Source organism: Poeciliopsis prolifica, unplaced genomic scaffold (assembly GCF_027474105.1).
Source record: "Poeciliopsis prolifica strain line A6 unplaced genomic scaffold, Auburn_PproV2 SCAFFOLD021, whole genome shotgun sequence".
NCBI lineage: Eukaryota > Metazoa > Chordata > Actinopteri > Cyprinodontiformes > Poeciliidae > Poeciliopsis > Poeciliopsis prolifica.
In genome coordinates this window covers 9,189,914-9,203,820 of record NW_026562396.1, presented here as the reverse complement: position 1 = coordinate 9,203,820, position 13,907 = coordinate 9,189,914, and the positions used below count along the sequence as shown (strand labels likewise).

Here is a 13,907-nt window from a genome sequence, read left to right as displayed (position 1 = left end):
CCACAGTCATGAAACGTTTATTTCACTGTGCACACACTACACCTTGATGCTTGTACTTAAGCACCAAGGTGCACTTTGTTTAACACTTGGGATGCAAAATTGTTCTTTTAGCTACAGGGTTGAAAACAAAAGTTCCAAAAGGAGCAAACTTTGGTCGAAGGTAGAGCTGGAGAAACAAAGCACTGTCCACTTGGAACACCCAATTGTTTCCACTTTTAACCGTCTGAACCAAATTATCACAGCGGATCAAAGGAAATTTGGTTGAATGTTTCAACAACAACCCAGGAAGTAGGAAGAGTTGAAGTGAAAGGTAGCAGAAAGCCAATGTCTTTAACGGTTCTGCGGTCAGATAGTCACAGTTCACACTTGAACCAAATAAGATGTTTTAACAGGACAGTAATGAGATTGATTGTTTATAGACGATTTGTTTAGAAGTCAAGTAAGTCAATAAGAAGAGTGGTCACCAATTGATTGCTGCAATCAATCGATGAAAGCCCAAAAGTTAGGTAACTTCTTGGTAAACTTTTGCAGAAATTCACAATGCAAGCACGTTCCACACGGTTCTTCCTTTCTTCCCCTCTTCTGTTTGTTTAACACATTAATTTCTATTTGCACCATTTTGTCCTGTGACTCAGCGCTGTCGAGCATCAAGGGAAGAGTTACATCCGGTCTCTTTGCATGAGAGCAGATTCACAATCGACAAAGAGATTCCGGTCCATTTAAATAGACAAAAATACTAAATTGTTACTCGTCTGCATGAGAGTCGGACAAAGTAATCAGACAGCAGTCTGATTCTGATCATTCAGATTGCTGAGTCATCAGATTTAGTGATTGAACCACACAAAATATTTTGTACATTTAGTGATTTTTTGGGGAGGAACAAAACAAAGATAATGAACTACTGACAGATCAGGATCCATTGAAATACAGAAAAAAACGTTTGTTTCTCTTTATCGTCTTATGGGGAAAAACAACAAAAAAACTGAATGTGACTCTCCTCCAAAGTCTCAGATCACAATGTGGGGAAAGTAACAGGAAAAAATCCCAAGAAGACAATTAGGAGAAAATGTAAACCGTCTCATGCATTTGGTGTGTTTCACTGAGCATTTCATTTTTAGCAATTAAAGAGATGAAACACAGCAGTATATTTAGCTGTGTGTGCTGGACACACCTGACAAATCCATTGTCTTTTGTTTTTTCTTCTTCTTTCCTGCGAGAGGCAGAAATAATGTGCTATCTCCAGCTGAGCGGAGGCACAAAAATAATGCGGCATGCATTTGCCAACTCCTGGGAGATTTAACTGAGACGACACAGTGTATTTTCCCATCGTACTGTAAGACTGATCCCACAGCATCCATTACAGTTTATATTTTCATGTTTCAACGTTGCAGTGGGGCTGCTGGGTGTGTGAGTCGGCGTTTCCTTTGAGTAACATGGAGACACAGCAGACAAACAACCACGAACAGTGGAGCCGGCGCACGTATTGCCACGATTGCAGATGGGAAAAAAAAAAAAAGTAAAAATTTTGAGATTAATCTCAGAAACTTCCATGTTTGTTCTAGAAAAAACTTTTTTCTACTTTCTTTCCATGTATAAAATAGAAAATGTTAGTGAGGCAGTGGTCCACTATATGCAGGTAGGATAAGTTGGGGAAACGGACCGTCGTGTTTTTGGACTTTTGAATCTGGAGTGAACAGGAAAAACTGCATGCAGAAAGACCCCATGCTGGGATTCCAACCCTTGTGCTGCACTACTGTGCCTCCCAAGTTATACAGCATCTACAATAAATATAAAAATAAATATAAACAATTTTATCTTAAGGCATGCATTACATAATGCAAACTATTTGTACATTCAAATAAATATCCTGGAGCCATAAATCATAAAATTTCCATCTATTTCCTTTACCTATGTGCGGATCCCACAGCAGAGACCCGTCCACTCAGATGAATCTCCAGAGGAAGGACAGCTGGAGGTCGTCTGTCATTGGACAGGTTGGTGCTTTCCACGTCAAGGTGCTCTTGGACAAAACACTGAACTCCACTCTAACTCTGATTTGTTCACCGGCCTGTGAATTTGTGAAGGAGAAGCGGCCCTGAACGGGTTATGCAGAGCAGCAGCAGCAGTCAGGAGACATGTCTATTGGTTTTGTTCTTCTACACCACATGCAAATTATCGAGTAACTGATTCTACAACTATTTTTGTTGCTTATTAAATGGACGTGAGGAGAAGAATATATATCTTTGGAACTTTGACATTTTTTTTGGTTCATGTTAAAAACACTAATTTCAATGTATTTAATTTGGATTGTAACAGTTCACTATTGTGAAGTAAAACAAAAGGGATAGCTGTTTTTCAACATTAAGAAAAAAATTCTGAAAAATGTTTCATACATTTTATTAATCTCTCTTTACTCCGATACCCGTAAATAAAATCCAGTCTGAATCAATAGAATTTTCCTAATTTTAGATGATAAATAGAGTTAATCTCTATCAGCTCAGTAGAAATAATGTGGACAACTACTAGATCTACACACATTTTGGGGCTGAATATAAACGCATGCCACACTTTTCAGATTTCTATTTTAAAAATGCAACGCAAGTCTGTTGAAGCAAAATGACTAAATAAACACAAGAATCTTGAAAGAACCGCAGAGCAGGAAGTGGACCAGAAGACGATGGGCCAGGCTGACGGTGAGAAAGGCTGTTCACAGGAACCAAACGTGGACGGACAGAACCACTGAGCCATTACTAGCCGTCTTTTTTCACCACGCGATAGATAATCGCCTTGACGACATAACAGGGGGGATGTAGTTTCAACGAGAGGAGAATAACATCTCCTAAGGACTCCAGATCAAACGGCGGAGATGTACGCTGGGCCTGATTTGGGTTGAATACAGAGATCCACGCCGGCTGCCATTCAGCCTTTGTCTGTTTGTTCCAACAGATCAGAGGAAGGAAGAAGGAAAACACAGAATACATTTCATCTTCAGATTGACCGTTTTGTCTCTCGCATATTGAGAGCTGTTATTAAAAGCGGCAGGTGATTATGTGGAAGAGTTTTTAATCAGCGGACGGACGCTGCGTTGTCGCCAAACACCGAGAACAACTGATGTGATGTGGACGTGTCTTGCAGACGATGAGACGGATCAGCGGACGTCCAGAGCCGCCAAATGTTGCCGGCTGCTGGTCTGATATGAGACACCGGGCGTCAGTCCAAGCACCATGCTAACTACTTACTTCACCAACAACTCATCCTAACTTTAATTAACTGCAACTGGAAGGCCTATTTATAGATTTAAGATTGTTAATTTATTTTTGGGTATTTAAAAATGACTTAACGTTTATTGTTTGCTAGATCAATCAACTTTGTTGATTGGGAATTTGTTCTTGCATCTTTATGCCATTGCCTATACATTACTTTAAAATAGTCTAAGTTTTTTGCAGCAACTTCCAGAACAGTTTATCATCCAGCAGAATTTGTTGTGACGGGGTCTTTGTGTTTGTGGTTCCAACATGGCGTCAGGTGAGAAGGTTTGCAGGTTGTTAAGCTTACTGTATGTTTACAAAATATACAGTAACCAGCTCATTTTGAGCAGCTCAAAATAAGTTCAAGTCTCAGCTTTGAAATCTTTGACTTTGTATCTCTGCTGTATGTTTGCTAAAAATAAGTGGAGTGACCTTCTTTTTCTAAAGCCCAGCTAAGCCTGACTGTGTGTCATTCATGTAAAGCCTCCAGGCTGGAGTCAGCACATTAAGCACCAAGGACCTCTGGCATCAACAGATATGGCCGCCCACTGACTTAGAAGAAATGTGTTTAATTATTTTTTCTCCAAATATGCCTCATATATTTTATCTAAAGTAGGAGAAATGCAACGGCAGAGGGAATTAGTAAGCGATCTCTCTCTGCTCACTGTCGGCACTTTGGGGACGGAGCCAGTGTCTCAGTCGTCACTGAGACACTGGAGGTTCCCCTTCAGCTGGCAGGGTCGAAAAAATGAAATTAGTTCATCTGAAAATAACTTGATCTTAAGTAGAGATGCATCGATCAGGCTAATCCGACTTGTCGGCTCTTGCTGGTGACTTTAACAAATACAAATTCACTTGTCTGGAGCTAACAGTTAATTATTAGGGACAAACATGGACAACGGCATGAACGAAAAACATTCCAGTTTAGGGATTAAACTGTAATACACGTTTTAATTGCATTTCTTATTAAAGGGAAACACGGTGATTGTGAAATTGTCTTTTCCACAGGAGCTGAACATTAAGAAAGTTTTGTGCACACTTTCAATGAAAACACGCAGACACATGTCGATAAGGACACTGTTCACTGTGTCAAAAACAGAGTTGGGAGTTCAGGCTTTAACTAGGCCGGGCTGTTAGATCAAAATCCAAACTAAAACTGCTTTTGTCTGTTTCAGTTTAGCTCACTTGGAACGTCACATTGCTTTCACAGCTTCAGTTGTGCAAATAATGTTTAAATAGTGCTGAGAAACAATGTGAATAAAAAAAAATAATGCTGAGTTCAGCACAAACTCTGTATGACCAACATCGTTTACATCACATCCCTGCAGAGTTGGGATGAACCTGTGTTCATTCTGCTGCCTTGTAAGTTAAATTTTTTTTTTTGCCAAAGTACACGTAATTTATGTCTATATATATATATGAACAAAAAAGCTGTAAAAAAAAAAGAAAAGAACAAAAGAAGGGACTTTTAATTTAGTTTGCACTGATGATCTATGTCAACCAGTAGAAGTCTGAGAGAAACACAGAGCATTCTGCCTCATCTGGCTAATCGATTGACCTCGGCTCTGCCTCCGCAGCTTCCACATGCAGTCGGTCACATTTCGTCTCCAAGGAAAGACCGAGGCTTGTCGCCCGTCACCGCAATAGCCGCCGGGATGCAGAGTGGCAGAAATAATTCACACACACTCCTAACTGCAAGCATAAACAGGCTCACGTTCACATGCAAAAGGAATAAACCGAAGCCTGGAGCACAACAAGACTCTCCACAGAGGGAATTTTGTTCTCTTGTCTCTGCCGGAGGGCACAGGAGAACACAGTGTTGATTAAAATTAGCGTGTGGTATGTGACGGATCCAAAAGCAGGCACTTTGGAGTGGCAGCGAGATGTACAGTGAAGATGAGGATGCATGTATTAAAATGTCACTTTCGTTTGCGCTTTGTTGGCATGTTTATAACACGAAAATGAGTCAGTTGAGTCACAACACAAAGTCAAAGGGACACAGGATGATATCATTGCATGAGTTAGCTAGCTAAGTAGCCACATCCCTTCATTTCATCACATTTGATCACATTATAATCACAAACTTCAATGTATTTCACTGGGATTTTCAATTATGGACCAAAACAGAATGATGTATAATGATGAAGTAGAAGGAAAACAAGTTTTATTTGATAAATCTATACCTGTGTTGCAAATCTAAACCTAAATCTAAACAATGGGGTCCGTAAACACTGTTTTCACTGCTCCTGTCTGGGCTTTGACTGGGTCATTCTGATGTATGGATATGCTTTGAACTTACTGATACCATTGTAGCTCTTTGCTACAAGTGTTGTTGGGCTTATAGCAATCCTGTCTCAGTAATCAATTAATCGCTCCATAATTTCTATCGTGATGATTAAATATTTTTTGAAGAGCAATTTTGTTTACAGAAACTTCGCAGTCCATTTTATTTATGTGTAACCTTATTCAGTTGGACTAATTTTAATGTCGGGTTACCGTATCAAATACGTATAACACTTGGTCAATTTTTTTTAAGATTGGTGGGAAAAAGGGGCAAAAAAAGTCCTTCTGGTTACTTGCTTAAGTTCGTTTTGGTCTGTATACCACATAAAATTGCAACAAAACACATTAAAATTTGTGTTTCTGACAAAAATGAACAAAAACTGGAAGAACAAATAAGGAAGAGCAGGCTAATATGAGTTAATATGTTGAAACCTACTGAAAATGAAGCCAGCTTTTAAGAAGACGAGACCATAAACATCGTCAGGAAATATTCATCCAGTCTTCTCCAGTCTTTATCAATAAAAACTAGAGGGAGATGCATTTTCATTCTACAGTATTTATATTCTGGCTCACATATTGAAACTTTATTTTACCATTATCTGTCAAGTCTGAACTGAAACAGGTTGCAGAAAATGTTTGAACAGAAATCGACTTAATGCATCTACATGGAAACAGACAACGAGGAAACCGTGGCGTTCGTTCTGCGACATTGTGACTCTAAATCAGCATAAAGCAACGGCGGTGCTTAGTGGAGTGGATCTTTTTGCAGCTCTGACGGAAAAGGTCATTGGAGAGAAAGTTGTGCAGATGAAATCGCAAATTGTCATACAAAATGCAAAACATGGCAACTGCAGCATCCTGCAAATTAATGTCTGCCATTTGATTGTGCTGAGTTGTAAAGGCCAGGGAGTGAAGATGCAGAAGGCATGAAGGGATCGCAGCGTTTATGGAACGTTTCGAAAGCGAAATAAAATTGTAGGTAAAATAAATCGCATAAGAAGAGAAGGTCTGTTGGTGTAATAAGACTAATTACATTTTTACTGGAGAACCCTCCCCCCAAAAAGAACTCTGGAAGGCCATTAGCATAATCAAAAATAAAAAAATCAACATGAAGTCATAATTTTCAGATACAAAGTTAGAATTTTGACTTTCGAAGTCAAAGCTATAGGATAGTGGAGCAAACCTCTCTAGAGACACAACGTAACTTCCGATCTTAAAATAGAATAGAAAATCCTGTAATTATGACTTTAAAATGCAAATTTATGACTTTTATTCTCACAATTATGACTTCAAAGCTTATAATTATGACTTACTGTTGAGCTTTTATTTTTCTTCATTTGTGGCGGAAATGGGCTTCCATAAAGAACCGCCTCACTTAAAAAAAATAGCTTTTTCTTCACTCTGCATATGAGCTACTTATTGCAATATCGTGCAAAGAAATCGTTCCACGTTCCAGTGAGGAGGGTGAATAATGCGTAACATTTTGTTCTCCGGAGAGCCGATGCTCATGGTCCGTCTGGGCTCTGAGGATGGGAGCAGTTCTGCCTGACTGAGCTCCTCTGCTCTCTTTTAGGCAGAGAGAGCTGGATAGTTAATGTCACAGATGAGTCACCATGTTTGAAGTCTTGGTCCACCTCTTCATTTATCCATCCAGGCACAACAAAGTCAGCCCTGGCATGAGTGACGAATGTCGTTGATCCTTGGCCGGGCAGCGGCTCCGTCATAAGCCAGAGGAGGAGAGAATGTGATACAGTGCTGACACTTGCTATTTGGCTCCACTTTTTTGCTTCCCTCTGTGTTGTCAGTTCAATTACACCATAGTCCAATTATTCCAGGATCCTGGTCATGATCAGTCATAATCCCTTTTCCATCAGAAATCTTAATCTAAAAGCAGAACCAGGTCACCGCAGTGCAAGTTAGGCAATGGAAAGCATGGTGTGAAAATTAAAAGAGGTGTAATGCAATGTTCAGTCTCAGAAATTAAATTCTCAGATTCTGTCACGCATCAGGGAATATTTTACAAACAGTTGCATAAATAAGTATTAAAGCTTTAGTTTAGTTTTTCTGTGCAGCGATATTTCACTTGACATGAAGTTCATGTCAGAGACGTCAGTATCAACTGAAGCAAGCCACAAATTAGTCACAAACTGAGCGTACAGCAATAGGTGCATCCTGTGTGGCAATAATAATAATAATGGTAATACATGCATTCCTAACCTAACATATTTCCGACGACAATTCCAAATGTTGTAGGAGATATGTTGGTCAGAAAAGGTCAGCATTGCTGACCTTCCCTGCTTGTGGGATCTGTACACGTCCAGGATCAGGAAAAATGCGGCTAACATCTCGGCAGGCCCCACAGATCCAGTCTGTTCAAACGTTTACCTCCAGGCAGAGCATTTCTGCCCTCAGGCGTTCTCTCTGATAATCACACAGATAGCAGTCAGAGTTCTCCATTTCTATGCAGTTTTGCTCCAACTTCGCCAATAAAGCTAACCTGGTTTAGTTATACGGTTCCTCTGTGAGAACATTGACATAAACTAGGATCAGAACATTACTTTCGTAACAAGGTGAGCAATTATTCTCACTTCATCTTTCAATGGTTCCATTGGAATTACTTCCACTTTTTTTCCGCTTCACTGTTTGCTTGACTTAACAATGTCAAGAACTGCATAATCCTGCAGTTCCAAACCCACTTAGTAATCTGGCCTGCAGCTGAGTTAGCAGTACTGAGTCACTTATGCTCAGAATGCAGATGAGCTGTGAACTGCTGACTAGAACAACTTTGGCCCTTGTGAACGCCAACAGTTTTAATTTTAACTGGCTAGGCTCTCGTGAGACAAGAGATCTCAAGAAAAGGAAACGGGGCCTGGAGCATTTCATACAGTTATCAGGATTCCTTCTGCAAAATGTTCTTAACATTATCCAGAGCTCTTAAACCATTTGGGAATTATATATACACTGCAGATATTCCTACAGGCTTTAAATAGAAAACCTGCAACAAACTTTGGCTGATCACAGTTTACTGAGCCACAACTTGGCTAAGAGCACCCTCTAGTGGCATGGAGGTGACCTGTATCATCTTGACTGAAATCCCAGATCTCTTTCTAACTAAATCCTGAAAGGAAAAGTGCCACACAAATATTTGGATTCTTTCTTGAATGCTGTTGAGAATGAGCTACAAGTTATTTCTCAACATGTTGAAGCTTAACAAAAAAGTCATTTTAGTTTGACCAAAGACTAGGACACACGCACACACATTACCTTTTGGCTTCTAAAGCTCAGAAATAATTGTAGAAATCCACGGTTTAAGCTGTGGCTTCAAATTTATTTCACAGTAAATCAACTGTTTCACATGATGATGACGATGACAAACAAAAGCAGCTATACAAAGTAGAGAAATATTTGTTGCAGAAAGTTGTGTCTGCATGTCAAATGTCCATTATCATCCCAGATCTTGCTGGGTTACCCTTATTCTTATTGACAAAGAGCAAATGTTCCCACTGGCTCACAGCTTTTCCACCTTTTACTTAATGGCGTTTTGCTCTCCTAGTGAAGCCACAGCAGGCCAGGCCTTATGCAACGCAGCTGGAGGGATGCGGTTGGGCTTTAGGAGGTGATGGACACCATGTTGTTAGGACTCAAGATCTCAATCCAGTATCCGTCAGGATCCTGGACGAAGGCCAAGCCTTTCATTTTACCTGAGGGAGAAACGTGGGGAGCAGGGAGTTGACTTCAAAAATCTGCATCTCATAAAAAATTAATGAAAGCTTTAAATATTTACTGTAGGTCCATGAAGACTACAGATTTTTTTTACTCCCAATCCATCTTACCGTCATCTGGCTTCTTGACAAATGTTACTCCTTGCTCCTCAAACATCTTACAAGCCGCATAAACATCAGGAACTGCGATACCAATGTGCCCTATAAGCAATTCAAAGAGAGACCATTCATTTCTAATGCACAGTGAAGTTAGAAATGTATGTAAATCTTAGCTAATAACTGATAGAAATGTCGCTGCCTTAATGAAAAGGCAGGAGTGCATATATTTAATTAATATTATGCTTATTGTAAGAACAGGAAACAAATTTACCAAATCCACGTGGGTCAGAGTTTCCATTGTGATAAGACTGGCTGTCATCAGACTCTGAACCCCAGTTACTGAGACACAAGAGACACAAGAGGACAAGTCCATGAGGGAAGACAAGAGAGAGAGGATACACTGCAAGTAAACCAACTATCAAGTATTTCTGCTCTAGTTTCTAGTACAAATATATTAGTACACATGAAATAAGACTAAATTAACTTAGAATTAACAAGAGTGAAAGAAAAATAATACCTGATTCTCAAAATTAGTATTTTTTACAAATTTGCAATGTTCAAATATACAGATGTGGATGTGAAACTGATGCAATCTATCTCAACAAGGGTCTGAAAAATTAGTCGATTCCCTTTTGTTGTGTCATGAGACAGCTGACACCAAGGTCATTATAGTTAACAAAAACTAACGAAAACTGGAATTGAGAAACATTTTTGTTCACTGAAATCCATAAAAATGATAATTAACGAGGAAAATTGTATAATTAACTACAACCATTTCACACACTTCTAAAAACCAACTAAAATACACTTAAATTATAAATATCATATTCTTAGTTTCTGTATTTAGTTGTCGGCAACTTACGGCACTCTATTTACATTAATCCACAAAATGGTGACAGCAAAAGCTGTGAGAAAACACCAGTCGGTTGGTTGGTCAAAAAGAATCTTCTGCTGAGTTTTCATTACCCAATCAAATATACACAATCACAATATGACACTTTCTGCATTTAGAAATTATCCAAAGTATGAAAAAATCTAAAACCACTGAATTAGACAAACAAAACGTTACATTGAAATTAAACTAAACCATAATGAAAAACCCAAAACCATGATAAACCTGGTCTGCATGTGTGCGGTCAAGAATAGTCGAGTCATTGGTGCCAAATTAATAATCATTTGCGAGATAAATACAATATAATAAGAGTCACATATTAGATGGCAGTGAACCAGGAGCCAGTGTTGTTGGCTGCTGACAGGCGTCACCTGCACAGCGTCCTTCCTTACTGTGTCAGCTCGATGGTGGCTCTCCTCGAAAAAGTCCAGGCTGTCCTTTCCTTCACGTCGGCAGGAATCTCCTTCTTGTCCTCGTAGCCCAGGAAGAAGAGTGTGAAACGCATGGAGGGAAAGTCAAACTTCTGCAGTAGCCTGCAACATACGGCACACCAGAGGGAAACTTTTCACAGAGCTTCATGTCTGGTAGTCACAGTTCATAAACCAAAAACTGTAAAAAAAAACAAAAACAAAACAACAACAACTAAGCTTTTAGCAAAGTTCAGTGAGGATCATCCATTTTCTCTTTGCCAGGTAGATTTTTTCATTCTTTTTCTGTAACGGTCAAATTCAGGAGCTCACAAACTCAAACTCACGTCATGCCTAGGATCCTGGTGTAGAAATCCAGGGATTTAGTCGGATCCTTCACCCTTAACATAGTTTGCTGCATCATAAAGTCCTGACCACAGACACAAAACAACACAACTTTAAACACAGAAACATCACTGCAACAACTACAAACAGCAATAAAATGCACCATTTGTGCTTTTGAAGTGGCAAATACAAGGAGTGTCAACACTGCACCATTTGGCTAACATTCGATTTTTACATTTATTGGCTTTTTTTAATGTCTGCTATAATCACTGGACGTCAATTTGAATAAAACATAGAGATGTGAATATTTCAGTGACTAGTGATTCGATTCAAAAACAGTTTTTAATTCAAATGGTCTAGAGATTCTGTTTAAATTTTGTGACGGACAAAAGAAAAAGACAACGTAAATAAATAAAACATTTGTGTAAAACAATTACCCGAGGCCCCATACTGTATCAAAGTCCATCAGTTTATATTAGTAGGGTTTGTGCATAAAATTATGCAACTTAAATTACCTGGATTAGGTTAAGTTTAGCTGCCTGGCTTTTTCTTAAAAGAAAAAATAAATGTTTTATTTTTGAGCATTTCGAGTCAATTCGGAATTCCCAGAACTGGGATTTATTTTATACGATTAAATGGTTTTTAAGATCCAAAGATAATATTAGATAATATGTTGCTTTTTCAGGCACTGACTGCCTTCAGGGTAACAATTTATGTCCAAATTTTGGTTTGGATGGTGGTAAGTGGTCAAGTGACTACCGCCACCTTCTGGTCATCAACAGATAATACCACCACATGAAAGCTGCTTGTACTGCAGATCAAAGTTCTCTGAATAAATTAGCATGCTTCAGACACACATGAGCCAGAGATTATATTTAATTACATTAAATATAATCTTATTACACATGCACACCTTCTCCTTTGGACCCTGAAAACCTCTACTGTCCACATCTGTGTTTCACAGATGGCCTTTATCGCTGCAGTGAGCAACGTTCACCTCTTTCCTGTTCCACAGTCGACCGTTCATGGTGGAAAAATAAAATAAAATATTTGAAACTATGGCCGACTGCACAATGCTTTGCCAGCCATAGGACTTCTCTACATGTTCTCATGTTACAAATAAAAGTCCTTATTTGTTTATTTTTTTTATTTTCAGCAATAGACCAAACACAAAGGTTAAAGGATTTTTCTTTTTCCCCTTTGCAAGTGTGACTTGAATTTGTTTTCAGCCACCTGGTTGTAAAGCAATATTCCAGTGTTTGAAAATCTCATTTGTTTAAATGGTCCAGTCAAAGTACAGGCCTAAATTCTCTTAGGGATGGCTGGCAAGAAGTCAGAAAGGTCATCCACACATTATATTAATGAAGTACATGAACAACGTTGTTGGAGATGCACCGCAAAATACTTACCCATCACACTTTTCAGATTTTTCTTTGCAAAACCATTTCAAAATGTTGCACTCTTCTTCATAATTATGTACCACTGTGGGTGGACCAATCATATCAAATGGCAACAAAATAAGCTCATGTTTATGGCTGCATTGCCAAAAAATGAAATACTTTTAAAAGGTGAAGTAACTATTTACGGCTGCATTTTATTCAGACTGGTCAAAAGTTTGCAATAGAACGAGCAAGGCTGAAGGGAAAGCTTCGTTTTGAAAATAAGTGACACCTCAAAATTGTGCGACTGCTACTCAATGGTTTTGAAGATATTTTAAATATTCAACTTCAAAGCATTAAAGTGACAGGGTAAAGAAACTGCCGCCTCCAAGCCAGTGATTCGGCGAGTACAGGCTTGTTCTTGCGCACAGTCAAGTCCACTCTCGTCTGTTTCATGTCTGCTCTCTCCAGCAGGACAGCAGGCTCACTAAAACCAGTCTAGGACCGTTCACCGTGCCGTGGCGCTGCTCGGATAACTCTCTCGTGCTGCGTTTCTCTCCTGACGCGCACGCGACCACAGATGTCAAGACTTCCAAACTGTTGCGGTTTCGCCAAGCGAAAATTCAGCTTCAAGTTAGCCGACAGCAGCCTCTGCTAAGAGCTTTCACGGTTAGAAACGTGATGATTTACAGCGGATAGTGGAAGCTTTGCCACTCATATTCAAATAAACTAAACTCAATTTAATCTCCGAGAATTACCCGCCTTGAAAAGTCATAAAAGAACATCAGTCCGATAATGGGAGCAGCGCGAACAGCAGATTAGCCTGTCAGGAAGTGTTCAGCCTGTTGGGTTTGGCCGTTACTCAGTCAAATACTGTTTTTGGCTCATTCTCATGCACACCGCGCCAGCCGGCTGCTTACCTTAGTTAAAGGGTCTCCATCTTTACAAGCTGCGGCCGCTGCCTCGTTCGACAAACCGGTGTCGCCCATTTTTACAACCAACTCAGTGCAGCCGAGAGCGACAGTGACAGCGGAGCTTACCAACTGGAAGTTTGTACGAGAACTTCCGGTACAGGCTTTTTAAAATAAAAGACGCAGTAACCATGCGAATTTTTAAACGCCTAATTACACTTTTCTTCTAAAATATATGTATGCTTAACTGAATTTGAAAAAGGTTGTGAATTTTTTTTTAAAAATCTCTGTAAAAAACAGACTTTAATATCAACGACTTAAAGACATTGATTGATAGATACAGCATTCTTAATCAGGGTGGAGTGTTTGCCTTGTATAGACAGACTATTTGTTTTCATATTGTCTAAAACTGAAGGTAGGCTAATACAAACAAGGCATTCAAAATGCACTTTTTCATATCCAATAAGTCATAGAGAAGTTACTTTAAGTGCACACCTAGTAGCTTTGTTTTTTGTACAGCCCTGGTTACGGAACCATAGAGCATTGTTCACATCAAACACCATCAGTGCAACTCAATACATAGCACAAATATTTACATTCATTTAGATGTTGTATTTTCCG

General features: G+C 39.2%; 1 protein-coding gene across 1 annotated transcript; it reads right to left on the bottom strand.

The window, feature by feature from the left end:
- Positions 1 to 8,838: 8,838 nt before the first annotated feature.
- On the bottom strand, positions 8,839 to 13,429 carry glo1 (glyoxalase 1). Its single transcript, XM_055045031.1, has 6 exons — positions 13,296 to 13,429; positions 10,999 to 11,081; positions 10,637 to 10,777; positions 9,624 to 9,691; positions 9,365 to 9,454; positions 8,839 to 9,232 (listed from the first exon to the last, which is right to left on the bottom strand). Exons 1-6 carry the CDS (start codon positions 13,362 to 13,364, stop codon positions 9,141 to 9,143), a joined length of 543 nt encoding a protein of 180 aa, XP_054901006.1. The 5' UTR covers positions 13,365 to 13,429; the 3' UTR covers positions 8,839 to 9,140.
- Positions 13,430 to 13,907: the final 478 nt, after the last annotated feature.

What these genes read in the sequence shown, in the direction of transcription:
- glo1 (XM_055045031.1), bottom strand. Translation starts at nt 13,364, where the DNA reads ATGGGCGACACCGGTTTGTCGAACGAGGCAGCGGCCGCAGCTTGTAAA. An exon ending in ATGGAGACCCTTTAACTAAG is followed by an intron (nt 11,082 to 13,295) that starts GTAAGCAGCCGG and finishes GTCTGTGGTCAG; the next exon opens with GACTTTATGATGCAGCAAAC. An exon ending in ACCAGGATCCTAGGCATGAC is followed by an intron (nt 10,778 to 10,998) that starts GTGAGTTTGAGT and finishes CGTATGTTGCAG; the next exon opens with GCTACTGCAGAAGTTTGACT.